Genomic DNA, 27,934 nt, shown 5'->3' with positions numbered 1-27,934 from the left:
CAAGTGAGTTATTTGCTCTTGATTGGTGGGGGGGGGGTGGAAAACAACCTTTTGTTTTTAAAGTGAGAACATGATTCTGTTCATCTCTGAATAACACATGGCCCAGTATGGCCTGCCTGTCTACCTACCCTCTCTGCCTTGTTCTCAATGTCTTCATTGTACTTAGCTCCACAGTAGGAGCAGTACACTGTTTGACCAGAAGAGGGCACTGTTGTTCCATGTTGCCATTCTGCTCTTAAACCTGGCATTTCTTTAACTATTTGATGGTTTTTAACACTCATATCACTTCGGGAGTATGCACAGTGCTATACTGTTGAATAAATTATTAGTAAAATATGTTGTATGTAGTTTTTTGCATTTACTGACATTCAAAAGTATTTTTATTTGGCATTTGCTAAAAAAACAAAAGGCTTCGCTCCAATTGTTAATTAATTTGACAAATCATAGACACTAAAACACATTGTGATCTCTGCTATTCTGTAATGAGACTCCAAAACGACAATGACTAACGAGACTGGTTCGATGATTGTCATAACTTCCTTAATTTGTTCTCAAATTGTCAGTGAACCAAACATGACACAGCAGTCTTAACCTGGATTGTCGTTAAAGAGAGAGTCCGTTCTAAATAGTTTCTCAAATCTTTTCATAAATACCCCAAAAAACTGCAGTTGTCAGGAGAGTACACGCGATCGTATCTCTCCTGCACATCAAATATTTAACTTGTGGATTTAATATTGTGCTTCTATTTAACATCATGTGCACTTTGTTTCCCCCCCCCCCCCCCCCTTGTCCTTGAACAATCAATTTAGAGTGGACTATCCCTTTAACTGTAATTAGTGAGAGGCACTTGGCTTCTGGGACTGAGTGTGACATGGCCAGGAGAGGGCGATCTAGCCCCAGCCCTCCACAGACAGGAAGCTCAAACCTGAGCTGGTCATCAAAGACACAGGCGGTTTATCAATCCGAAAAACGCCAAGAACATACTTTTGTTCTTGAGGAGAATGTTCTTGACGAGAAGGGTCTTGCAAGATTGCGAGGATGGAGAATGCAATGCAAAGACTTCTGGGAAATCAGATGCATTCCCACTGACACCAACCCCATGCATCCTCGATAAAAGGGCAGATCAAGAACACCTCTGCACATTTTTTGCATTATTGGTCAATTGCGTTCTTTGGATTGGAACAGTACTTGGCCATGAAAGACATCAAATGATTTCACAAGAACAGAAAAAAAAATGTGGATTGATAAACGGCCACAGTCTCCTGTAACCACCGTTAGTAGTCACATATGACATATAACACAAAAGCCAGGAACTGCTGTCTGGACCTAATCTTCTTAAAAACAGCTAGTACATTTCACGTATCATACAAACATTCCTATGCCCCAAATCAGACTCACAGTGAAAAAAACAAAACACTTCAATAACCGGTCACTACATAAAAAGTATCAGTGCACTGAACATGTTGATAGGTGATAAAAGCATACAGGTGAGATGGAAGAAGATTCTAGAAGGACAGGCTGATGTGTGAGATCTGTCTGATGAATGAACATACACCTGTGGAGAATCACAGCTCTTATCCAATCAGAGCTGTTCACCAACAACAACAGGAAGAAGGCTGCAGGTTGGACAGCATCCTATCCGCCAATCGCCAGGTGGTCAGAATTAGGGTTAGTATATATGGTTACAGTAAAGAAAGCGCTACAGTTATAAACTAAGATAGATTAATTGAAAATCAAAATGTATTTCCTGATTCTACTGGCTCGGCCACTACCAGACCCTGTCCACATGATCATGGACCTCAGGTTCAGGCTGAGAGCTCAGCTGGGGCTGGGGTCGGGCCGGGGCTGGGGAAGGAGGTGGAAGGTCCGTGATAGAGACCTCTACCCAGACCCCTGGAGGTGGAAGGTCCGTGATAGAGACCTCTACCAGCTGGAGGAGGTGGAGGAGCCCCAGACCCAGACTCAGATCCTGCTCAGCTGTGTTTACAGTGTACAGACTAAAGCTAAGCCGTAGAGAAGACAGCCAAGGGAAGACAGAGTACGTAACTGGGCTCACACACACACACACACATGCATTTCTCCTCTCATCAAGCGCTAAAACATAACAGAACATCTCCTGGCCATGTGGTTTTTAGGCATTTTTGTCCGGTTATTTTAAATACAGAAATATATACACAGAATATAATATATACACTTCATATCGGGAGTAGTCGAAGAATGCTCTTCTGTGATTGGATGCCTGAGATGGCGTTGGGAGGAAGATATAAACAGTCCTGTGTGTCTGTTTGTGCTCTGTGGAGGGTGGGGGTAAGGAGGGAATATAGGAGGAGGAGAGGAACGGAGGGGGGATGAAAGAAGGAGAGGAAGGATGTGATGTAGGACAGGAGGAGAGGACAGGAGAGGAGAGGAGAGGAGGGAAGGACATGAAAGGAGAGGAGAAGAGCCAGCAGTATAAAGGTGGATGAGGAGAGGGGGATGGTTGGTAAGGCAGATAGAGGAGGAGGAAGACATTGGAGGAGGAGGAGTTGAAGGAGGAGGCTTTGGAGGAGGAGGAGAAAGTCGTTTCAAGGCATCAGGGCGCCTCCCCTGGGAGGCTGGGGGGGAGCAGGGCCGGCTGACATCGTCTTCATCCACATCCCTCGTCTTTCTCACCTCCACAAACTTCTGAGCATTTTACTTCAGGGAAGAGCACACACAGACAGACACACACACACATCGTGGAGCTGTTAATGTGTGAATGGATTCCATTAAAGAGCAAACACTAAAATAGCCCATCTATAGTTGCATGCATTTAACTGGTGTGATTTACTAACCTTATCAATAGACATTGTTACTTTGGTTACATGCCCATTACAGTGTGTTGCTGCAGTTATCTGGTTGTTACACAGTGCTGTGGTTGCCTGGTCGCGAGGCAGTGTGTTACTATGGTTACCTGGTCGTTAGGGAGTTTCTTCTCTCCGTTGACCCCCTGGAGAAGGACCGCTTCCTCATTGTTTTCACTCTTCATCTCCACCACGATGCTGTTCTTAGTGGACTTCTCCTTGGTGCTGCAGGAGACACACCAGGACAGTGAAGACCAGGACGTTTCAGTAGAAACCCCTCAACATATTAACATATCTGACCTGATCCTCTCTTTTCATCGATCCTGTGTCTTCAGGTATATTCTAGTCTAGATCTACAATTATGTGCAAGGGAAAACAGGGGGATAGGGTCGGGTCATAATTCTAGTTTACATTTTGTTACTATTCTAAATGTAATAGAGTTGCCAGTAGGCAGAGAGCATTAGTGAGTATTTAACCAGCAGACGTACAGGTCCTGTTTCCCAGACCGCCCATAGGGAATCTTGCCCTTCTTATACAGGAAGTAGAGAACGCTCCCCAGGATGGCGAGCAGCAGCAGGCAGATGATGATGACGGCGATGATCACTCCATTGCCCTCTGGTGGGGGAGAGAAAGAAGTGCAGGCACTGGTGAGCAGCTGGATCTCGTGGTGCGCTGGGATTGGTACAGAGGCCAGCCGCAGGAGTGAGCAGGAGAACAAAGCAGCAGCGAGCCAGACATGAGTGAGACATCACACAGGAGTGTATGACACCTTTGAGGAGCGTGGAGCATCGTACAGGACTGTGTAACGTTGTGTGTATGTGGCCCCATACAGGCGAATCTTCATACGTCATTGTGTGGCATTTAACCCGTGTCTAACCCAGGTATATTTACGCACTACAGAGGCAGATCTTTCAGACATGGTAGCATGCACAGGTGAGGAGGAGGATGATGATGAACGGCTCGACAGTCTCTGAGGTTGATTGCTCAAGTCTGTTCTCATCAGAGTGATGATCTTCACCAGGGAGGACAGATCATCTTAAATCAGGATTCTCACCGCTAGGGAGGAGGAGGAGGCGTGGCGGAGGGAGGGAGGGAGACATGTAAGGAAAGAGAGATAGAGACAGGGGGATGAAAGAGAAAGTAACCTAAACTGACAGATAAAAAGAGGCGGGGATGGAAAGAGAAACGTAGAGCCAGTGCTGGCCAGACTGAGGCTGTGAACAGGCTGGCTGCGGGGGGGGGGGGGGGGGGGGGGTGATCTGTGTGAAGCAGCTTTCTAAGCATGTGTGTGCCAGGCCAGTTACATTATCCACAGGCTCCTGCTTATACAAACCTTTTTTGGCATTCTTCTTAGGGAGACCTGTAATTGATGAGGCTGAGACATAATACAAACGGTTAACTTTCTACAGTTAGCTTTAAAAAATATACAATTAGCTTTTAGATATCTAGCTAGATGGCCAGCCATGCACTGTTAGATTTTGACAAATAGCCACAGACAGCTAACTATACCCTCTTAGCTTCAGATACCTAGCTACAAACGGCTAGCTGTACACTGTTAGCTTTATACAGTTCGTACTGTTACAGAGTTAGCTTCAAACAGACCCTTACCTCTGAAACCATACTGTAAACAGACCAATAGTAGCCACCACTCAGCAGTCATGAATAACTAATGCATCTACTCTCCCAGAACCCACACATGTCAAACTGAGGGATACAGGGGCCAGGACTGGAGCTCTGGACAGAACCAGAACCACAAGCACTTCTCTGGAGCCACCAACACCTCATTTGTCAACAAAAACAACCACCATACCCTCAGAGAGAGAGAGAGAGAGAGAGAGAGAGAGAGAGAGAGAGAGAGAGAGAGAGAGAGAGAGAGAGAGAGAGAGAGAGAGAGAGAGAGACAGAGAGAGCACAAGAGAGCGAAAGGGAGAAACAGAATGAAAGAGGGAGAGAGAGGGATTTCCTGGCATGACAAGAACATTCTCTGTTCTAATGAGAGTCAGGAGACTGGCTGAGAGCACTCAGCCCATCAGCTGCCTTCTAAAGTTACACCAACACTGTGTGTGTGTGTCCAGCTAATGTAAACACTTATCCAGTTTCACAACAGCAGGGAATCGACGGTGTCTTAATCTCTCGTATTCTAATCTCTGATTACAATCCTGTATCCCCCCAGATTAATAAAACAGATTACATAACCCCCCCCCCTCCCTGGGGACACCACCAGCTGTAGTTTCTCAAAGCCCAAAACACTTCTAACCCCTAATTGCAGCAATTATGTGGAGGCCGAGGACTGTGGCAGGTTTAATCAGCCCCCTGCTTTTCATCCTGACTCTGCCATCAAAACCTGCTCAAGATGCCAAACTGGCCAAGGCTCAAAATCTCTCATCTCATCCCTTTCTCCATCATCTCTCTTCCTCTCTCTTCCTCTCTCTTCCCCTCCCTCTCTCTGACCCTCTCTTTTGCCCTTGCCCTTCCTGTCCTCTCTCTCTCTTTCCTCCAATCTGCCTGCTCCACCAGACCATAGCTGGGAGGAAACCCGTCAGCCACAGATTGCAGATCACTATTCTGAGTTCTCAGAGAGAGGCAGTGGGATTGGTGTGGGATTGCTTTAACGCAACAGTTTAACAACCCCAGCCTCACAGTCCCTCCAGTGAGGGAGACCTTCCACTGCAGTGCTCTTTTCCGTTGTAGACCACAGCCCTAGCCTGTAATAGCTCAAGAGAAGCCATGCTAGGCTACAGCCCTGTTCTTTAGGAGGTAACAAGGCCATGCTAGGCTGCCAAATGCTTGCCTACAGCCCTGTACTGTAGGAGCTAATGCAGCCATTCCAGGCTACAGTCTTACCTGTGGTGGTGATGGTCGTGGTGGGGGGCGCTGGGGGGGTAGTTTGCAGAACTATAAACAGTGAGAATGGTTATGAACGCACATGGACAGACAGATGCAGGCCTGACAGACGGAGGCCTGGTGTTGACAGTTTAGTAGTTCTACATTGTTCCTGACTAAGGAAGAGAGGAGAGGTGTGTAGAGGAGAGGAGAGGAGAAGAGAGGGGACCTCAAGAACTCACTGGCTTTGATCCTGAAGACCTTGCTGTCGTTGCCCTGGACGCTGGCAGCGTGGCAGTGGACAGTGAGGTCAGAGGTCACCTTGACACTGATCATGCTGGTCACCTCCTCCTCAGTCTGGTTGTGGCTCACCCCCTTGAGAACCTGACACACACACACACACAGATAGAGAAAGAGAACAGTAGATAAAATCAGAATTTAAAGGTGAATGGGTGTGCACCGATGAGCACTCCCTGTCTCTTTTCATCTCACGCCATGAACAAATCAAAGAAAGGGGTCGTAAAGTGATGATGGCATCAGAGTCAATCTGGAACTGAATCTAGACCAGGGGGTCAGTGAAGCTGTGGATGGATGTGGGACTCAGTTCTCCGTGAGCTCCTTTAACAAATCCTGGAAGCCGTCTATCCAGAGAGCAGAGGGGAGGCAGGCCACAGCAGGGGTACCTGGGAGTCGGAGGCGGTCCAGGTCAGGGTGGGGGTTGGGTAGCCCTTGGCGTGGCAGCTGAGGGTGACTGACGCGTCCATGCGCTCCTCCAGAAGAGTCTCTGTCTCTTCTGTCTCGCTGATGACCGGGGGGCCTGGAGGGGGAGAGAGGGGGATGGGGAGTGGGGGGGAAGACCAACATGTATGTTTATGGCTTCAGATCAACAGTTTTGATCAGGTTGCATTACCCTGGACATAGACACGTATCGCTCCTTACCCTGGACATAGACACGTATCGCTCCTTACCCTGGACATAGACACGTATCGCTCCTTACCCTGGACATAGACACGTATCGCTCCTTACCCTGGACATAGACACGTATCGCTCCTTACCCTGGACATAGACACGTATCGCTCCTTACCCTGGACATAGACACGTATCGCTCCTTACCCTGGACATAGACACGTATCGCTCCTTACCCTGGACATAGACACGTATCGCTCCTTACCCTGGACATAGACACGTATCGCTCCGCTGGTCTCCAGTCGCTCCAGGGTAGGCACGGTCACCACACACACGTACGTGCCACTGGTGTCCAACTCTGCCTCCAGCTTCAACACGTGCCCTTCTGCTACCTGCTCTCCATTCTACACACACACACGCCAAAACACGCGCACACACACACACGCAGACACACACATCAAATTTCCCAATCCTACTGTAAGAAGTGTGTATGTGTGTGTGTGTGTGTTGCTGGATGGCCTACCTTGAACCAGACAGTGTGTGTAGGGAGGGTGGAGAGGGCGTTACAGGTCACAGACACAGCATCACCCGTCTGCACTACAGTGGTGTCCTTAGGGTCTAGCACAGCAGGGTCTAGAACTACACGCACACATGTACACACGCACACACACGCACACAAAGGGTTAGCATCTCTGACTTCTCACTGCTGACAACAGCAGTGTCGTACACAGGGGCACCCGCCACAACTCTTGAATCTAAAACAAGCAGACTCTAGTTTTGACATGGGCAGCATTCCTGCGGAGTACAAATCGAGTGGGCCCTGCACCAACTCACAGTTGACGAACAGCTCCAGCTGGCTGGCCATCTCCTCAAACGTTTCCAGATCAAACGACAGGCACGAGTAGTTGCCGTTGTGTAGCCTCGTCACGTCAGGCAGAACCAATGGGGTTAGACTTTTCAGCTCCTTCTACAGCACAGACAAATCAAGCTGAGTCAGCTTCGCACGCGCACACACACACGTATACACATGCACTCGCACATACACACGCACACACATATGCACACACAAACACGTTCACACACGCACATGCACACACAAACACTCACACGCACACAAATGCAGATACACATGCACACACTCAAGCACACATACAGCATGGCAAAACGTCAAGGCAGAGACACGTCATCCTGAGTATGGGTGTAGTTGTCTACTTGCCTTGTTATGAAAGAAGGTTATGGGTGGTTGGGGGTACCCATTACCCTGGCAATGGATTTCCACAGTGTCACCTTGTATGATAGTTCCCGTGGGAGACTCCACCCACATATTGACTGCTGTGGAGGGGTCTGGAAACACAAACAGTCACAAACACACACACATACATGCACATACAGTAATGTTAATCCTCGTCTATACCCCTAGCATACAGTAATGGTAATCCTCTATACCCCCAGCATGCAGTAATGGTTATCCTCTATACCCCCAGCATACAGTAATGGTTATCCTCTATACCCCCAGCATACAGTAATGGTTATCCTCTATACCCCCAGCATACAGTAATGGTTATCCTCTATACCCCCAGCATACAGTAATGGTTATCCTCTATACCCCCAGCATACAGTAATGGTTATCCTCTATACCCCCAGCATACAGTAATGGTAATCCTCTATACCCCCAGCATACAGTAATGGTTATCCTCTATACCCCCAGCATACAGTAATGGTTATCCTCTATACCCCCAGCATACAGTAATGGTTATCCTCTATACCCCCAGCATACAGTAATGGTAATCCTCTATACCCCCAGCATACAGTAATGGTTATCCTCTATACCCCCAGCATACAGTAATGGTAATCCTCTATACCCCCAGCATACAGTAATGGTTATCCTCTATACCCCCAGCATACAGTAATGGTTATCCTCTATACCCCCAGCATACAGTAATGGTTATCCTCTATACCCCCAGCATACAGTAATGGTTATCCTCTATACCCCCAGCATACAGTAATGGTAATCCTCTATACCCCCAGCATACAGTAATGGTTATCCTCTATACCCCCAGCATACAGTAATGGTAATCCTCTATACCCCCAGCATACAGTAATGGTTATCCTCTATACCCCCAGCATACAGTAATGGTTATCCTCTATACCCCCAGCATACAGTAATGGTTATCCTCTATACCCCCAGCATACAGTAATGGTTATCCTCTATACCCCCAGCATACAGTAATGGTTATCCTCTATACCCCCAGCATACAGTAATGGTTATCCTCTATACCCCCAGCATACAGTAATGGTTATCCTCTATACCCCCAGCATACAGTAATGGTAATCCTCCTCTATACTCACAGTGGACGGTGATGTTGATGAGCGCGCTCTCAGTCATCCGGGTTCCCCCAGGTACAAGGTAGCTGACCTCACAGTAGAAGGAGGCGTCCTTGTCACTCTTGGTCACCTTCAGCTGCAGCTCACTGTGCACCGTCACCAGCCTACTGGACTCCACCGTGTTCTTGGTCACAATGATCACCTCTGGACGCACACACACACACTACTGAGGAATCTTTGGGAGTTTGTGTGTGTTTGAGTGATTGTGTGTGTGAGTGTATATGTCTGTGTGTGTAATTGTGTGTGTGTGTGTGTGTGTACCCACCACCAGGTGTGTTCTGTAGGGGGGTCTGGTCGCGGTACCATGTAATGTTAGGTTTTGGGTAGCCGTTCCTCACTTCACAGCTTCCTATCTGTAGCACAAAATAGAATAGAACAGAATTTAATATAATAAAATATATGTTATTCCCCATTAGGACTGTACAGGGAAAGCTAAAGTGCTTGGTAAGGGTGTGTAGAGGTGTGTCTATGGTGTTTGTATTAGCCTGTGTAAGGAATGTGTAGTAGTGTATGAGTATAATGTGTGTGAAGGTATGGTGTGCATAGAAGTGTGTGTGTGTGCATATGGTAGGTGTTTTGTGGTGTGTGTGGTGTCTATGTTTATGGTGGCGTTTGAGTATTGGTGTGCATAGGGTGTGCAGCGCTGTGTGTATGCGGGGGGGGGGAGGGTATGATGTGTGTGTGTGGTGGTGTGTGTACGTATACTATGTGTTTACCTTGGAGGGATCCTCTTTGGTCACAGATATCCCAGTTTGCTCTTTTTCAATTGAAGGAAACTCAGGTGTTGCTAGAAAGGAACAATTAGTGACATCGCAATCAAAACAATGACATCACATCCAAACGGTCACAGTGTACTGACGTGCATACGAGGACTCGCTCCTGAACCACGTCAGTCTCTGACCCCCGTCGTCATACCGAAGACTCGGAGGCGAGTGTGTCCGGCGTCGCTGCCGTCCGTCAGACTCATGACCTCACAGATGTAGTCCGCCTCGTCCCCCAGCTGCACGTCTCTGATGGTCAGCACCACCTCCACCTCGCCGCTCACCCCCGTCCTGCTCACGTTCATGCGGCCGTACAGCGGCGTGTCCCGCTCCATCCCCTCCACGGCGCTGTCCCAGTAGAAGATCCTCTTTCTCTCCTCGCCCAGCATCTGGAGGGGAACAAATGCACGTAAAGCCAGTTGATATACGTCTTTCAACACCACGTGTGTCTGCATTCGTGTCTCTGTGTGTGCGCGTGTATAGGTACGCGTGTGTGTGTGCATGGGTGTGTGACTCACCATGTACCAGTGGATCATCGTGCCCCCCGTGCCCTCCTCCGACGTGAACACACAGGAGATCTGAGCCGTGTCTTTCAGGAGGACCTCCACTCTGTCCTCCATTTTAACCTCCATCTTGCCCCGCACTGCACCGAGGAGGGAGAGCGGGAACGAGGGAGGGACGGAGAGGGGGATAGAGGGAGGTAGAGACAGATGGTGAGGTGGGAGAGAGAAGGTGAGGAATAGAGAAAGAAAGAGAGAAAAGAAGGGAGAGAGAGAGAGAGAGAGAGAGAGAGAGAGAGAGAGAGAGAGAGAGAGAGAGAGAGAGATGGATGGAAGAAAGGAGGGGAGAGGGAGAAAAAGAAAGCGACAACAAAGAGAACAGGTTAAAAGTAGTCTGGTGAGTTAAAAAACTTTAGGAATAATATATTTAATGAGACTTCTTCATGAGACACACACTAACACACACACATACCAACACACATACATACACACGCAAACACACACACACACCAACACACACACCAACACACGAGGGCTGATGATGATCTGAGACAGCGAGGGATGCTATGGCAGGAATCCGATCAGCCCACCCATCGCTGCATTAGAAAGCAGCATTCCAGCCCGTCGCCCTACAGTGGAAGAAAGGCTGCTTTGACCAGCAGCACAGAGGACCTCTGTTCCCCCCCCCAGTCTCTCCAGGGCTCCCCCTGGGAGGCTCCATACGAGGAGGGGTGAAGCGAGAAGGAGGGGCAGTATGTCACTCCCACCCTAGTCTCCTACCCTAGTCTCCTTCCCTAAGTTCACATCCTTGTCTCCTTTCCTAGACTCCTACATTAGCCTTCTACTCTCCTACCCTAGCTTCCTACCCTACCCTCCTACCCTAGCCTCCTTCCCTAGCCTCCTTCCCTAGCCTCATACCCTAGCCTAATACCCTAGACTCCTACCCTAGACTCCTACCCTAGACTCCTACCCTAGACTCCTACCCTAGACTCCTACCCTAGACTCCTAACTTGAAAGGAGTATGTGGTGTAAGACCATCAAGACAAATAAATGGTTTGGCATCAGCTATGTGTGGATACTTCTGACATGTATAAGTGTGATTAAACAGACTAAACTACACCCATCAAAACACTTAAATCCAATAAGAGTGCCTGTTTCCTTCTCTTTTCAAGTTCAGAGACAAATAGACAAGCTGTTGGTCTCAGACACAGCCAGTATACACGTCCTAATTGGCCGTGATGAACTGGGAGGATTGTGGGGGCCAGTCAAAGCCCCTTTGACAACAGCAGTGATTATCTCTAAGTGGTGACAAGCAGAGGACTGTTATTACAGACACAGACTTCATCCTGGGGGTGGGGGAAAGAGAGAGAGAGAGAGAGCAAGAGGGAGAGAGCCAGAGCCAGAGAGAGAGAAAGAGAGCCAGAGAGAGAAAGAAAGAGGCAGAGAGAGAGAGAGAGAGCCAGAGAGAGAAAGAAAGAGGCAGAGAGAGAGAGAGAGAGAGAGAGAGAGAGAGAGAGCCAGAGAGAGAAAGAAAGAGGCAGAGAGAGAGAGAGAGAGAGAGCCAGAGAGAGAGAGAAGCTGGTGTCCTGACCAGAGGAAGCCCTATCACAAAGTGTGTAGTGTATATTTACACATAGCTTTGATCTTGTTGTAGACACAACTCCTGTCTGCCCCTTGGCTTCAGTTTCCTCAGGGGAAGAATCCAGACACACACACACACACCCCACTCTTTGACCCTTTGCCGTTGTTAAGCACTGTGGACGGGGAGAGGCTGACCTGCATTAGACATCACACACTCTGCAGCTGCTAGTGGACACACGCACACTCACACACACGCGTGGAGATCTAACTGTTGCTTCACATCAAAGGAATGATGCTTTACATACAGGACTTAAACTAGGATTGTGTGAGAGAGAGAGAGAGAGAGAGAAAGAGAGAGAGAGAGAGAGAGAGAGAGAGAGAGAGAGAGAGAGAGAGAGAGAGAGAGAGAGAGAGAGAGAGAGAGAGAGAGAGAGAGAGAGAGAGAGGAGAGGGAGAGGGAGAGGGAGGGAGAGAGAGAGAGAGAGAGAGAACATGTGTATGTCCTAGCTGTGACGTAAACTGCATACAGGCACAGGCTGGGTGTTTGCATAGCCGTCTGCTCATTTATCACCTTCCTGCTCTCTACAGAACATCTGAAGAAACACTATCAATATTTACATTCTGTGGCTTCTGCTCGTGATTGACTCAGACTGGCTTCTACCATATTCTCCTCTAGTGGAGAGAGAGAGAGGTAGAGAGAGGGACAGAGAGAGGGAATGAGGGAGAGAGAAGGGGTAGAGGGAGAAAGAAAGAGAGAAAGGCAGAGAAGCAGAGAAAGACAGTGAGAAGAATGCTTTCCCTGATGTCAAATCAATCCGGTCATGAACCCATTTCGAACGACGGATCGTCATCAATTACTGCTCCTTTCAGATCAAACTGCAATAAGACTTCAGCCCAGCATAACACCAGTCAGCTGGCCACCCTGTCAGCCAGCCTGCCAGCCACCTTGCCAACCACCCTGCCAGCCAGCCAGTCAACCAGCCAACCAGCCAGTCACCCGGCAATGCCCGCCCACCAGAATCATCAAGTCCTGCAGACAGGACAGGCCTAGGATGGGATGTTTCCATACATGGGGACCAGGCTTCCATCTCCCGGATCACTGTGGAAACCCCTCGCCTGTCACAGCTCACATCTAAGAATAACAAGGGCCTATCAAGCCTGTTGCCCCCGGCGATGCGAAATAATCCAGTTCCAGAGCAGCCCTGATGACCGGGACCAGGAATAGCAGCAAGCCCACTTCAGAGCCAGGTCAGAGCCTGGGAACAGGGGCTGGATGAGACCAGTCTGGACGGGGGGCGAGGTTGGAAGGGATGGGGATGCAAAGAAAAATAAGTAAATTGGAGGTAAAGAAAGTGTATGAGAAGGATAAAGAGGGGGGATAGAGCGAGAGACCAGTGAGACACCAGAGAGAGACCCAATAGGAAGAGTTATCGAAAGACATATTAGGCCTAAAGGAAAGCTGGAAGCAAGAGTTTATGATCCAGAGAGCCATCTTTAAAAAATGCTGTTGTAGCGTCTGACATTTGAAGAGATTCATCTTTCACCAGGACAGGGAGCTGGCTGCCAGCCTGCCTGGCTGGCTGGCTGACTAGCTGATTGTTTGGCTTGCTGGTTGACTGGCTGACTGGCTGGCTGGTTGGCTAGATGGATGGATGGCAGGAGGAGACAAACCCAACACTCCAGATCAAAGGTCGACACTCTCCAGGGTCTGAGGTGAGATAGATCATCCATCTCTCCGTGTCTCTCTCAGCATCTCTTTCATGCCCTACTGAAGACACAAACACTAATGTGAACATCTAGCTGTCAGACTGTCATTCATCACATCAGCTCTGCCAACACACACCAAACAGACTGAGATCTCCTTTAATCAGGGCCATCAAAGGCCACACACACACACACACTCTCTCACACACACACACACACACACATGCACACACGCACGCAGAACCTCCTTCACTCTCACATCTACTCTAATCCATGTCTACAAACAGGAGAGACCTTCATCGAGCATGCTGGGACGACAGCCTCAAAGACAGCTGGGTAGTTTGATCACCAGCGCTTGAAAGATAACGAGCAGCAGGCCCCTTGAGACACGGATCCTACGCTTACGAACATCTTATGAAGCCTTACAAGGGTTCATTAGGACAGACGCATATGTAATGAGCACCACAACGAATACATCATTCGTGCTTAACGAGTGTCTAGCTATCTGGCTACTAGCCGGCCTCGCTCCATGATTCTATTTGATGGTTGAGTTTTACTGGTCACCATGTCTGGTCGCTGTGACTGGTCGAGCTTGTTAAGCTGAGAGGGAGGGGATCCCTGTAAGGGACTGAGGAGGGTTGCTGGGTGGGATAGGATAGGATTGGGCGATGCTGTCTGGTTGTGGAGGCTACTTGGTTGATCCAGGAGAGATGGAGGTACAGTAACCCTAACACTGGAGCTGTGACATATGTGTGTGTATGGCTTCCATGTTTTTCTCTGGACTGACTGACTGACGGATAGCAGCTGCACTAGGTGCAAGAGGCCCACACATTCCCACCATGCCCCAGGCTCCGGAGAGAGGAAAGGTCGTCTGCTCACCGTGACCCAGCTCCTTCACCCCTCCCCTGGGGCAACTCCTGCAGAGCTCCCCTGGGCTCCAGCCTCACATGCCAGTGATTCATCATGGCTGGCGGGGGGTGCGGGTGGGAGGTGGAGGGAGGGAGGGAGGAAGGGATGGAGGAGAGAGGGAGGACAGGGAAGGGTGTGAAGAAGTTACAGTAGAGGAGAATAGGAGACCCCACACCCCAGAAGACACCCATGTCCTCCTCCTTACTGAGGCTAGCGCCTTCATCCCTCCATCCATCATGTGATCCCACCTGATCACATTTGTACCAGTTTGGATTCTAGTAGAATCGTTTGGAATCATATTTTCTGGTGTTTGGATCTTGGAAGTGTATGGATTTGGGAGCATTTAGAAGAGTTCAAATGCACCTGGAAGAGTTCAGATGTGTGTGGAAGGGTTTGAATGAATTTGGACATGAGCAGAGCTGTCTTCAGAAGACACTCAGTTCTCTCTCTCTCTCTCTCTCTCTCTCTCCAGTACCCCCCCCCCCCCTCCTCATCCCAACAGAAGATACTTGGTTCCCCATGAGTACTGACTCTCTGTGAGCTGCGGCGAGATTCCCATGTCCAGCTCTTTGACTCATAACATCCCCCACAAATGGAAATAAAAACAAAATGTCTGACCTGCCAGAGCAGAGGCAGTGTGACTTAAGAAAGAGTCACCCGGCTTCCTATCCCAACCCCCCTAAAACTCCCGGCCCCAACTCTCCTGCCCTCCACCCCTGCACCCCTTCCTCAGCCTGCTCCCAGGACACAACCATCCCCCTCCCCCTCCATCCTCTTTCCCACGTTCCTCGCTAGGTCTTGGGCCTGGCCTTAAGAAGGGCCCCTCTGTGAACGCAGGAAAAGAAGAAAAACAACATCAACAGCAGCAGCAGCAGAACTGAACTATGGGAAAAGTAACGTCGGGGACAATATTTTCGTGCTGAGGTGATGACGGAGGGGGAGGGTCATGTGACGTGCCGCCAGGCCTCGGTGGCGAGGGAGGATGGTGCTCTACTGCCAGCGCTAAAGATAGACTCCCTTCCGGCCGCCCTGCCAGGCCGACCAGACAGGAGGAGGTATGAGAGAGAGGCTCCGTCCTTGTTTGGTTCAGCTGCACCCCCCCCCCCCACCCCAGCCCTACACACGCACTCAGGCCCGAGCGGAGGAGGAAACGAGGCCTGCCACGAAGAGTGGTACCGGGTTCAAGACCAGACACACTGCTGTATATACACACACACACACTCCAGGCACACACACAGGCGTACACACACCTTAGGTAGTGCAGAATGTGCTTCTGGTTGGAAGACTCAAAACTGAAAGGAAACAGAATCACATTTGTGTACCCTTCATCATGACCTGCGGACGAGACTACGCTGCCAATCACACGGGTGTGTGAGAGACAAGACGAGACCGGGCAGATACAAAGGTGTCTGCCACTCTGCCACTCTGCCAGCGCTCAAAATAGCCTCAGCAGGAATGTAGCTCAGTAACAAAGGGGGTGGAACTGTTATTAAGATCTGGATGATGAACTACTGAGTTAGACTGACATATGACTGAATAGAATATACTGTACACTTATAGTATATATATATATATATATATATATATATATATATATATATATATATATATATATATAGAGAGGGAGAGAGAGCGAGCAAGATGGAAGGATAGAGAAAGATTATATACGAATTTAAGATTCATATACATTTAGTGTTTTGCACCTCCCTGCCACAGTAAATTCCGTGTTTGTATAACATACTACATGGCGAATAAACCGAATTCTGATTCTGAAAGATAGAATGAAAGGAAAAAACTCAGGATAAAATGGACGAGGTCTTAGACAGCATTAGCTTAAAAGGCCGCTAATGTTTTAAGCACCCTGGATCAGCAAAGACTACTTCCGCGAGCTGCATCCATTATTAAACAGCAGAAAAAAGTGGGGATGAAAGCAATTTGGGACTGATAGGCATTCTCTATGGAGCCTGTGTAAACATGGGTGTGTGAGGCCTGCCTTAGTAGTTTGAATGCAAGCACACAAGCCAGGTGTTAGTGTCTTCCAGCCAGGGGAGAGGTGGAGAGGACAGCTGTGGGGATGGCTGTTTGATAAACAAGTTCTTGGTGGGATATTCGCAAGTATCCAACAATGTGTGTGTGTGTGTGTGTGTGTGTGTGTATGTGTGTGTGTCTGTCTTAAGGGGTAAGTGGGGTGAGATCTCCAAGGAATGTTTGGCATCTCAGACTAACGTGGCTGTCTGGATAAGGTGGTTCTTATGGAGCACCATAAACACCTCGACTACAGCCCTGCATGTGTGTGTGTGTGTGTGCCTGCGTATAGAGGGATAGCTAGTGAGTTTACTGTCTATAGCCCCATATTTCACTTTAGGACAGGGGTCAGTGCTCCACAGTGATTGGCTACTGAGTCTGTTACGACAAGATGATGAGCAGTTCCACATTCCACCCCTGCTGACATTCTACCGCTTCCGACGAGCGCATACAATGAACAGACAGAATGAATAGAACTTGTAGAATGTGTGAGTGGAATGTCCAGGAGGAGGTCTGGTTGGACAGGGTGGATGAGCCCTGTGGCAGAGGGGTCTCCTCTCCAAGCCCTGCGGACAGAGACGAGCGCCTTTCTCACGTCGTTAATCGTGTCCGAGGAAGAGAGAGGGCTGTGTGTGCGTTTGACTCCCAGAGCACAGGTCAAGAGGCTGAGGTCCACACCAATCCCCCCAGATACGGACAGGAGCTGCAGGGTCCTCAACACGTACCATGAAGGCATCTGTCCAGCCTGGACTCTGGACTCCGTCTGTCTTTCCCTCGACATCGTTCTCTCTCTCTCTCCGTCTTTTCCTCTCTCTCCGTCTCTCTCTTTCCCTCTCCATGTCTCTCTTGCTTTCCTTCTTCCTCTCTCTTTTCCTCTCTCTCTGTCTCGCCTTCCCTACCCGTTTCTCTCTCTTTCCCTCTCCCGCTCTTCCTGTCTCTTGCTCTTTCTCTCTAGCGGTCTTCAGTTGTGACATTCAGTTTAACCTCCGAAAATCAGAAGCACATGCATCATCTTCTCTACCCTCCAGCTGGATTCCACAGACACACTGTACAGTACAAAACTGGATGTATGTGTGTACATGTGTTGTATGTGTATGTGTGCATACAGTATGTGTGTGTCTGTGTACAGAACATCAGTCTCACAAGGAGATCTTCCCTTGCTTGTTTACTCAGCATTCCACCTTGGCAGCAAGTTTCTATACACATTTCCATGTTCACTATATACACTACAGTCCCTTTCGAATGGGTTTGCCCTACTGGACATGACAGGCCTCAAGAATCTCTCCCTGAAGGCCCGACTCCACACCATATCTTCCTGTGGTTGCTTCCGATACATCTGTAGCTACTTCCTGGCTCTGAGCCCATTGGTGAAAACAAGGCCCCCATCCTGTGAGTGTTTATGCTACTGTACGATTGTCCAGCAAACTGCCAGCCTGCGTTTCCTACTCCAACGTTTTTAAGAGATAAAAGGCTGATAATGGATCAAAGCAGCTGCCCCTCCCTCCTTTATCTACCCTGTGGGAGATCGTTCTTTCGCTGTTGGGAAGGCGGTGTGCATACAACATGAGGAGGGTCAGAGTGGCTCACAGACAAACAGGAGAGTTCACGAACAGAGCAGGAGAACTTGGGTGATAACACAGAGAGAACGGTGACATTACAGTCCTGTAGAACGGTGGTCTTCAACCCTGGTCCTCAGGGCCCACTGTCCTGTATGTTCTAGATGTTTCCCTACTCCCCTAAGCAAGTCGTTGTCAAGCTTCTGCTTGATACCGTTCCATGGAATCAGGTGTGTTGGGGCAGGGAAACATCTAGAACAGGACAGTGAGCTTGAGAACTTGAAGACCACTGCTGTAGCACACAGAGACAATGACTACAAGAGCTTATAGGCTACATGTAGAAAAAAGGCCATTACAGTACTGCAGGACACAGAGAGAGAGAGAGGCCTACATTACAGTACTGCAGGACACACACAGAGAGAGAGGCCTACATTACAGTACTGCAGGACACAGAGAGAGAGAGAGGCCTACATTACAGTACTGCAGGACACAGAGAGAGAGTGAGGCCTACATTACAGTACTGCAGGACACAGAGAGAGAGTGAGGCCTACATTACAGTACTGCAGGACACACACAGAGAGAGAGGCCTACATTACAGTACTGCAGGACACAGAGAGAGAGAGAGGCCTACATTACAGTACTGCAGGACACAGAGAGAGAGTGAGGCCTACATTACAGTACTGCAGGACACAGAGAGAGAGGCCTACATTACAGTACTGCAGGACACAGAGAGAGAGTGAGGCCTACATTACAGTACTGCAGGACACACACATACAGAGAGAGGCTACATAGCTAATGCTCAGACAGGTTGAGCAGGAGCTACTGAGGTGACATGGGGCCAAGATCTGTTCAGGAGTCATGAGCCAAGATGAGGTTTCTACACAAGGCTCTTCATGTGATCACTAACACCAATGGGCACAATATTTTGATGATGTCATTCAAATCAGCACAGAACAAAAACATGTTTGTGTTTATGGAGTTTGTGTCTGCGAATACAAGCGGACGAAATGAGTTTTCTCCGCAGGGTGTCCGGGCTCTCCCTTAGAGATAGGGTGAGAAGCTCGGTCATCTGGGAGGGGCTCAGAGTAGAACCGCTGCTCCTCCGCGTCGAGAGGAGCCAGTTGAGGTGGCTCGGGCATCTGATCAGGATGCCTCCTGGACGCCTCCCCGGTGAGGTGTTCTGGGCACGTCCCACTGGGAAGAGGCCCCGGGGAAGACCCAGGACACGCTGGAGGGACTATGTCTCTCGGCTGGCCTGGGAACGCCTCAGGGTCCCCCAGGAAGAGCTGGTGGAAGTGGCCGGGGAGAGGGAAGTCTGGGCCTCCCTGCTTAGGTTGCTGCCCCCCGCGACCCGACCCCCGGATAAGCGGCAGATGACGACGACGAGTTTGTGTGAGGGTGGACGGGGGTGGTGTGTGTTGGGGGTGGGGGGGGGGGGGGGGGGAGTGTGTATGTGTGTTTAACTCCAATCTCTCATTGTACTTGTGGTGTGTGTGTGTGTGTGTATAGTCACATTATCAGATGACCGCAGTATTTATATGAGAGGCTCTGAGCCAGATACTTTACAGCATCGACAGCCACAGAGACACAGGAATCTGTGAGTGTGTGTCTGTGTTTGAGTGTGAGCATGTGTGCGTGTGTGTGTCCCACAGCTCTAAGAGCCCCAGCATCACCTCAACAGCTCTGGGAGGTCAGACTGGAAATACAATATTTAATTAGGCTCACTGCGGAAGACCACATATTTATCCCTGAAACAGAGCAATCGCAGCTCTTAGTGTCTCTGCCATCTGTGTGTAGACAGTGGGAATAGTCCATTAACAGACCCTCTGTTTCCAAGCAGCGATCAGCACGCGGGCAGGGCTTTGTTCCAGCACGTTTGTTTGGTTACAGTATTTAGCAGCATGCAAACACAGAACAATGTCCTTCTATGGTCTCACGTCTCCTTTTCAGCAGAGCGATATTGTCTATGATAAACAAACCAATGTTAATCTAATAACAAATGCTCGAAACAGACGCAGGGGAGACCACACGCATGAAGCAAGACTGCAGAAGTACTCCGGGGGCGCTAGCGAGCATGAACGGATTTCTTCCAACGACAACATTTGACGACAAAGACACAGGGTACTCCTGTTCTGAGCAGACAACGTATTCAGTTTAAATGTAAGATCTCAGATGTCCCAAACAGGTTGAAATGTTAACCTTACGGACTGTGAAGCACAAGATTATTCCGTTAATGTGTTGGCAATGGGCATATCGCTGTCTGGTTGATAGATGTCCCTCACACACACACACACGCCATAGATCATGGACCTATCATATACTGTATATGACACACACACACATCCATGAGGTCTGTCAGTGGTGTCTGTTTCAAGCCATTACCAGAGAGCCCCTGGTCTGGAATGGTGAAAATGTTTCCTAAGCCATGCACGCCAGGCAGGACACCCTCTGTGAACCAATCAAGATGAGCTTCCTGTCAAAGAGAGTGACATGATTGGACAACTGTCTGGCCCATGGCCAATGAAGAACATCCTATGGTTGACAAGCAGGAACTCACAGCGGCTGTGTGGGGAAGAGAAGGAGGTCTTTGTCTGGGGCAAAATCCTTTGTTTTCCTAAACTCTGCATGGCCCTCTACCCAAAGCAGTACAGTGGAGAACCTGTGTGCTCTGACGATATGGCTCATGACAACATGGCAAAACAAATACAACAAACACACCATTTGCTGGAGTGAACTCCACCTCACGGACTGCGTGGAAATGTGCATTTACACTGCATGGTATTACGTTAGCAGAGTTGTTTGAGACAACATTAAAGGCAGAAGGCAAAGTTGATTTAATTTCATGAAATAAAGCCCTATTACCCATGATGTCTGCTTCGTTTTTTTCCATGCAGTAATGTAACTCTGCTCTTCTAAGTCCTAGCTATTAGTGCTGCTTTCTCACACCAGACAAGTGCATTCTGGGGGGAAATGCTGAGGGTGACCAATCACAAGCCATGTAATCGATTTCCCCCCGTCTCCGAAGGGGACAGACGATCCGTTTGTTTTATAACACAGTTCAAAGGAGAACAACAGCAGGGGAGGAGATCCAGGAGATCTACAACAACCCCACGCTGAGTTCACTAACTCTCCTCACAGCGAGCGGTTCCCGGATCTGATTGGCTGATGGATGACATTGTTTCAGAGAAGAGGCAGAGAGCATGCAGAGCAGTGGGTGAAGCATCCGACCTGCTTGACAGCAGCAGAACATAGCTGGATGTCCCACGTCTCACCCCGTCACCAGCCTGGCACGGCAGAAGGCTGGAGGTGCGTGTGTGGGGTACTGACACTAGCTACCAGCTATTCCACAGGGCGGTTGAATTCCAAGTGACGCAGTCGCCATTTACGCCTTCCAACATCATGGGGATTTTTGTAGAGAATTCAAACATGCGTGCCCGTTCAATTTGATTTCATGAACTTCACAATTGTTTACGGTTCGGCTACGGTTTCCTAAGTGATACCCATGTATTCCATGGCTAGTATTCTGGCCCTCACACTGTTTGTTAGATATCAGTAGAAGAACCCATGCAAGGAGGGTCGGCTAAGTGAATAACCCTGACACACTAACTGGTTTAACTGCTCGGTCTCCAGACAGGCAGTACTGTACCAGCAGAGAGAAGAAGAGGTCAAGAGACAACCCAGCTGGGGGGGTGAGAAGGGGGAGGTGCAGTGAGCAGGGTGAGGGGTGAGGACAGTGAGGAGGGTGAGAAGGATGAGAAGGAGCACAATGGGGTCAGGGGGCAAACGGGAGCAGCTACATGATAAAGACTTCAGTAACACAAGCTTCCCCTGGCTGGCCTTTGTGTGCGAGTGTGTCTGTGTACACGTGTGTGCGTGTGCATGTGTCTGTGCAGCTGTCCGCCAAGCTAACTTCAAAGGGATTCAGAAGAGCGATGTTGACAGCCAAGGTAGTCGGTCAGTCAACATCCACACTCTCAAACCTCTGCCCTACCTGCTCCTGTGTTCCACACGTGTCCAGCAGATGGAAGCATCCATCTGAAGACTATACAGCACCCATACTGCAACTTCCACATGTTCCTCATCATACAACATCAAGTAGGTCTGCCATGGACTCAATGTTGCAAAGAACACTGAGAACGTCCACGGTGAAACCATCTGAAATCGCAAAGTAGAGCATGTCTTACTGTTCAGCTTCATCTCTCAGTGAAGTTCAGCAGCAAACATGTTGCATTGTTGGTTGGTTGTCAGCCATCAGTAGGTATTTGGGCTGCAGAACAATCAAGCTGTTGTTTCCCATGGGCCGAGCCTTCTGGCACAACAATGGCATTTTGACAGAGGAAAGGGGCATATAATGAGAAGCTATCTACTTCCTTGATCATACAATAAACATTTATATTGTCGCTGGAGTGGCTCCCAGCACAATTTGGGACGTTTTGCTCATATAACTTTATCAGCTGATAATGTGATTGGTTCGAGCGGGGTTGAAAACATCCAGGGAGAGATAAGGAGTCGTAGCTGTGACAACATGGATGCTGACGTCAATGGTGGAGGTTTCCGGAGTGTCACGCCTTCTTCCTCCACCTAGTGTGGCCTCCTCCCTCTTAACTCTCCCGCTCACTCCTCTCTTTTCTTCCTCTCCCTTTCTCAGTCCCTCTCTTTCTTCCTCTGTCCCCCCCCACTTTCTCTTCTTCTCTCCCTGTTCCACTTGCTCTCACACTGTATTCCTCTCTCCTCTCCTGCTCTCCCTAACTCTCCCTCACTCTCTCCACTCTCATTCAAACCTCGGAGGAGCTTCTCCTGAATCCCCACCAGGTAGCCAGTAAAAGCCCCAGTAAAGGTTAACGGCGTGGAAGACACACAGTCCTCAGGACTCCAGTCATGGACAGAAAACAAACCTCAGAGATCACCACAGACCCTCACACATCACTACAGATCCTCACATCTCTCCAAAGATCGCCACACAGCTCCACATATCACCACAGATCTCCACACGTCCACAGATCTCCCACATCCCTCACTGATCCACAGAGACACATGTTGTTCTGGCCTAATCGAATCAGAGCAATCATAGACCCTGACTGTGGAGGGGCCTGTCAGGGCAGCTGTATGACATGTCTGGATAGAAGTAGAAGAAACACAGAGAGAGATAGGAAGGGAGAGAGAGAGAGAGAGAGAGAGAGAGAGAGAGAGAGAGAGAGAGAGAGAGAGAGAGAGAGAGAGAGAGAGAGAGAGAGAGAGAGAGAGAGAGAGAGAGAGAGAGAGAGAGAGAGAGAGAAAAGTGAAAGAAGAGGATAGAGAGATGGATGGAAATGAGTAGGAGGACATAAGAGAAGGAAGGGAGTAGAATGGAGAGAGGGAGAAGACTAGGGAGAAGGAAAAAGAGAGGGAGGGAGAGAGTGAGAAGAGAAAAGACGAGAGTGAGGAAGAATAACAGAGATAGGTTTCGGGAAGAGCCGTGTCAATGACAGAGATTCTGTGGAGTTTGTCCATGTCCTGTCCATGTTTCAGAGGATCTGGATACAGGAAGACTAGTTTCAACAACCATGAATTTACCCCCAACAGGAATCTAGCACACCTCTCAGTGATGCAGCACAGGAACGGAGTGCTTCCCGAGTGTATCTTGTCCGAGAGTGCGTGTGTCTTTGTATGTGTGTGTCTGTGTGTGTGTGTGTGTACTGGAGTGGGTGGAGCATTGAACACGTAAACACACGCCACAGAGAGTCTGCTTAGACAAATGGGTTTTATTACTGGAGCCTGGAGATAGGGGGCCATGTGGCTCTCTGAGTGCCTGTGTGTATAGTGTGAGTGTGTATTTGTTTTCTTTGTGTAGGTACAGTATATGTTGTTTGTGTGTCCATTTGTCTCTAGAACTGATCATATCTGATGTCACTGCATCCATTTTATGATCACCATCACAATAATCCAGGAGATATCACACAGTGACAAGAAGGACAATCTCTGCAGAGAGGGAGCCAACAGATTCCAGGTATTCAGAAGATCATCCCTTTGAGTCCTGCTCTAAAAAAATTAAAGCTTCTGTGGCAGTATTCCACCTACACACCTAATGGTCATGTAAACATGAAGACAGCAGCACACCAGGAGAAAAATGAAACCTCACTGGATGACTGGAGGTTACTATTGGTCCTCATGTGGCAGATAAGACCCACTGTCCCTCCAGCCAGGGTGGTAGAGGCTGGGCTGTGAGGTTGTGGGGGTTTAGAGGCTTGGCTTTGAGGCGCTCTAGTGGTTAAAGGTTTAGGGTCTTTCACCCAGAGCACCTCATTATCTGTCAGAACTGTGAGGATGGGTACAAGGAGGGTTTTGTACATGCCAACAACTCCTCACTGGAACAGTGGTCTGGAAGACCAACCCCCCCCACCCCCTCTCCTCCGCCACCCCCTGCAGCCCCCCGCCCCCCTGCTTCCTTCCCTCCCTCCCGCTGCCTCTCCTTCCCTAGACTCTAAATGAGAATGCCTTCAACTGCGAGACCTCTTTGTGATGCCTTCGCCCTTTGACCCTAGATTGGCTGATGTCACAGAAGTGAATTCTGTCTTATCAGAGGTCATGGTGGGTCTAGAGCCCTTTCCTCCAGAAGCTCTGCTTTGATCCTCCTGGGAGAGGAGGAGGAAGGGGGATTTCTCACAGAGAGAGAGAGAGGGGAGAGAGAGAGACAGAGAGACACAGAGCAACACAGAGAGACACACAGAAACATACAGATAAATAGAAAGAGCAAGCGGAGAAAGAGAGAGAAAGAGAACAAGTACGATCTAGAGAGAGAGAAAAAGAGAGCCAGAACAAAAACGAGAGAGAGAAGAGAGAGAGAGAGAGAGAGAGAGAGAGAGAGAGAGAGAGAGAGAGAGAGACAGAGAGAGACAGGGAAGAAAGAAAGAAAGATAGAAAAAAAGATAGAAAGATAGAAAAAGTGATCCTTGGGACACTGTCCAGACCACAGCAGCGCTCCCTGGGTTCTGATGACCAGCGACATTCAAATATTTAGATAAGAGTAGTTAAAGCTCTGTCCCCAGAGAGACCGAGGGTAACACTGGATCTGCCGTCCGGCCAGGAACAAACTGGTGTCCTGGCAACAAGGCAGCTCTGGAAGCTGTTCCCCTGGCTGCTGGGCTGGGTAGGAGCCAAGCTGTCTTCTGACCAGAGCCCCAGACCGTGATGTGGGGAGCATGAAGAGAGCAGCTGTTGTACCTTGACTCCCTCTCTGAGGTGGGCTCTGATGTGAAGGAGAGGACCGGGGGGTCATTGGGGGTGTACATGGGGAGATGTGTGTGTATGTGTCAGAGGGGACTTTGGTATGGTGTCTTAGTGGAGGAGAGTGATTTAAGCAAGCTCAGACCTGATCCAACCCAACAGAGGAGAGAGTATGAGGTGTAGCAGGCAGACATACCAGGAGCAGGGAGAGAGAGACAGAGAGAGAGAGAGAGAGAGAGAGAGAGAGAGAGAGAGAGAGAGAGAGAGAGAGAGAGAGAGAGAGAGAGAGAGAGAGAGAGAGAGAGAGAGAGAGAGAGAGAGAGAGAGAGAGAGAGAGAGAGAGAGAGAGAGAGAGAGGGGGGGGGTGAGATAGGGGAAGGGATCAGAAACAAAAGCAGGAGATCAGAACAAAGGAAGAATTAGCAAGGTTGAAGGGGGAGAGACAAACGAGGGAGGGGTGAGAGAGGAGGAAAGTCAAGAATAGAGAGAGGAAGGATTGGGGGGAAGAGTGGGTCGTCAACCTGTGTGTTTAAACAAACAAAAATAGAAAAACAGGAAAAAATATGCTTTAACACTTGTGTTATCTTCGGGTCATTCTGACCCATCAGTCATTGTGACCCACCGTCGTGTTGCGACAACTTTACCGCATACAAAAACAAAGTGAAGCATTTTCTTTTAACCGTTGGGCTGTCTCAGACCCCCCACATTGCAAAGGTTAAAATAAAATTATTTTTATTTGTTTTTGTATTGGGTAAAATTGGGTAAACACAACGATGGTTCGTTATGAACCTTTGGGTCATGTGACCCGAAGGCAGCACAAGGGTTAAAATGTCAAAGGCCCCTTATGGGGATACCATTAACACCGCCACACCCTTTAAACCCTTTAAAGTATTCCTGCCCCTGGCCACAAACACACACGCATACACAGAGAAACACACACAAAAACAGTCGACACACACACACATAGAAAGACACACGCACGCTGATACCCTAGTCTGCTTTCATGACATTCCATAAAGTAACACTGGAGCTCTTTGTAAATAAGTGAATTAGAGAAGTTCATTACTGAAATGCTTGTGATTACTGTGCATCTGTTATGAGAGTCTATCATCTCTCCACAGTAAAACATAATGCGCTCACGCTTTCTGACCCTTGCCCTCACCCTCTGCACCACTGGCCATGGTAGTGATCCCGGTACTGCTGTAACACGTATTATCCTACAGACACCCAGTTAGGTGCATAGTAAAATGTACAGGATTTACTTAGCACACACTTATAATAACCCAAGTTCATTACAAGGGGTGGATTTGAACCTGGTACCTCTTGGTATAGGTAGTGGTTGGCCTAGAATAACTGGGGATTTCCAAATGTGACATGATGCCAGGGGTATGTGGTCTGTGTTCCAGCTGTAGGTCTCTCTCCTCTCTGCTGCTGCCAGGCAGGAGAGACTGACAGACCTGCTCTCTTATCATCCAGGCCTGCGTGTCTCTCTCTCTAAGCTGACAGTCTCTACTCTTTCACCCACTTACACAGACACACACTCCCAGATACAGGTTATTTTAAACCTGACCCTCTCTAAATGTTAAGGTGCCTCCGGAGCAGTTATAAAGATCATTACCTCAAGGTTATTTATTTGGTAACTACAACAGAGTCTTTTCAAAACCAGGCCACAGTGATATTATGTCCTCTCATCTAGCATGTGTCTAACGAGGTCATTGTAAAAAACTCGGGTTGGAAGTGGTTTTCAATTTTGCATCATACCCTTCAACTTCTCAGATCACATTCTACTACTTTTATACATCACACACGGCATACCTCCAATTAACATGGTTACAGTGACTTACTGATAGTCAGTGAGACCGGAGCACTCATAGATAACCCGACACAACAGTAGGTCACAATCTGTCAAAATATATTACGCATTCATTCTGTAGTGTTCAGATTATCATCACATGCATTGTTTAGTTAGAGGGTTTCAATATCTCTGTCCAAGTCAAATGTCAAATGTTTGAGGAGAGCAACAATGATTCCTTTGTACAAATTACAGAGTTCTATTCACACGTCGGTACAGTTGCTTGTTTATCACAATTTCAAAAGCAAGGCCTTTTCTTCCAGCACTGTTCCTACAGTGACTAATTGAAACAACTCGTAATACCACTGTACAGTTGAACGCTCCATCCCACCTAGATTGAACAGTGAACCGTTCTATAAAAAAAATCAACAGTAATTCAGAAGACAAACTAGTCTTCCCAACGAGAATGTGCTACGTATCATTTACATTTAGTCATTTCACATGTCGTAGCCTATCACATGTTTGCAGTTTGCTCTGAATCTGCGCCGCAGCACTCAATCAAGTACAGCAGCGAAGGACAGCGAAAAGAAGCCCTGCAAAGTTTTACCTTAACATCCGACACGCGGCCACACACAAACCCACATACACACCTTAAAACACATCACGGATCGGATATAGGTGCCACATACCTCTCCAGCTTAGAGCGAGGATGAAAAGTCCGGTAAACAGAGAGGTATTCTTCCGTAAAGCCATGTCGCTCCTAGCCGGTGTCCTCTGGGACCGAGCGTGCGAGTTTGTATGAAAGAGTAGGAGAGTTTGTGAGAGAGAGATTGAAATGGTGAATCTGTCTAACTACAAGTCCAAGATAAAAAAGCAGCACAAGGGAGGCAAGACAATGATGTGAAGCTGGCAGAGAGGATCGGCTTGTAGGAGGACTTCGCGACGCACCGGACCGACCGGGAGGGAG

The 27,934-nt window shown here is 48.7% G+C and overlaps 1 protein-coding gene across 1 annotated transcript; it reads right to left on the bottom strand.

Annotated features, from left to right (window-relative positions):
* Positions 1 to 523: 523 nt before the first annotated feature.
* mcamb (melanoma cell adhesion molecule b) lies at positions 524 to 27,934 on the bottom strand. Its single transcript, XM_062473433.1, has 17 exons — positions 27,657 to 27,934; positions 10,216 to 10,340; positions 9,852 to 10,086; positions 9,653 to 9,723; positions 9,202 to 9,289; positions 8,901 to 9,080; positions 7,768 to 7,895; positions 7,386 to 7,518; positions 7,075 to 7,190; positions 6,817 to 6,955; positions 6,329 to 6,462; positions 5,888 to 6,029; positions 5,667 to 5,717; positions 4,156 to 4,197; positions 3,311 to 3,437; positions 2,933 to 3,047; positions 524 to 2,676 (listed from the first exon to the last, which is right to left on the bottom strand). Exons 1-17 carry the CDS (start codon positions 27,718 to 27,720, stop codon positions 2,674 to 2,676), a joined length of 1,893 nt encoding a protein of 630 aa, XP_062329417.1. The 5' UTR covers positions 27,721 to 27,934; the 3' UTR covers positions 524 to 2,673.

The sequence above is a fragment of the Osmerus eperlanus genome, chromosome 11 (genome assembly GCF_963692335.1).
Source record: "Osmerus eperlanus chromosome 11, fOsmEpe2.1, whole genome shotgun sequence".
In the NCBI taxonomy this organism is placed as follows: Eukaryota; Metazoa; Chordata; class Actinopteri; order Osmeriformes; family Osmeridae; genus Osmerus; species Osmerus eperlanus.
The sequence above is the reverse complement of the archived record's forward strand: the minus strand, read 5'-3'. Positions and strand labels throughout refer to the sequence as shown.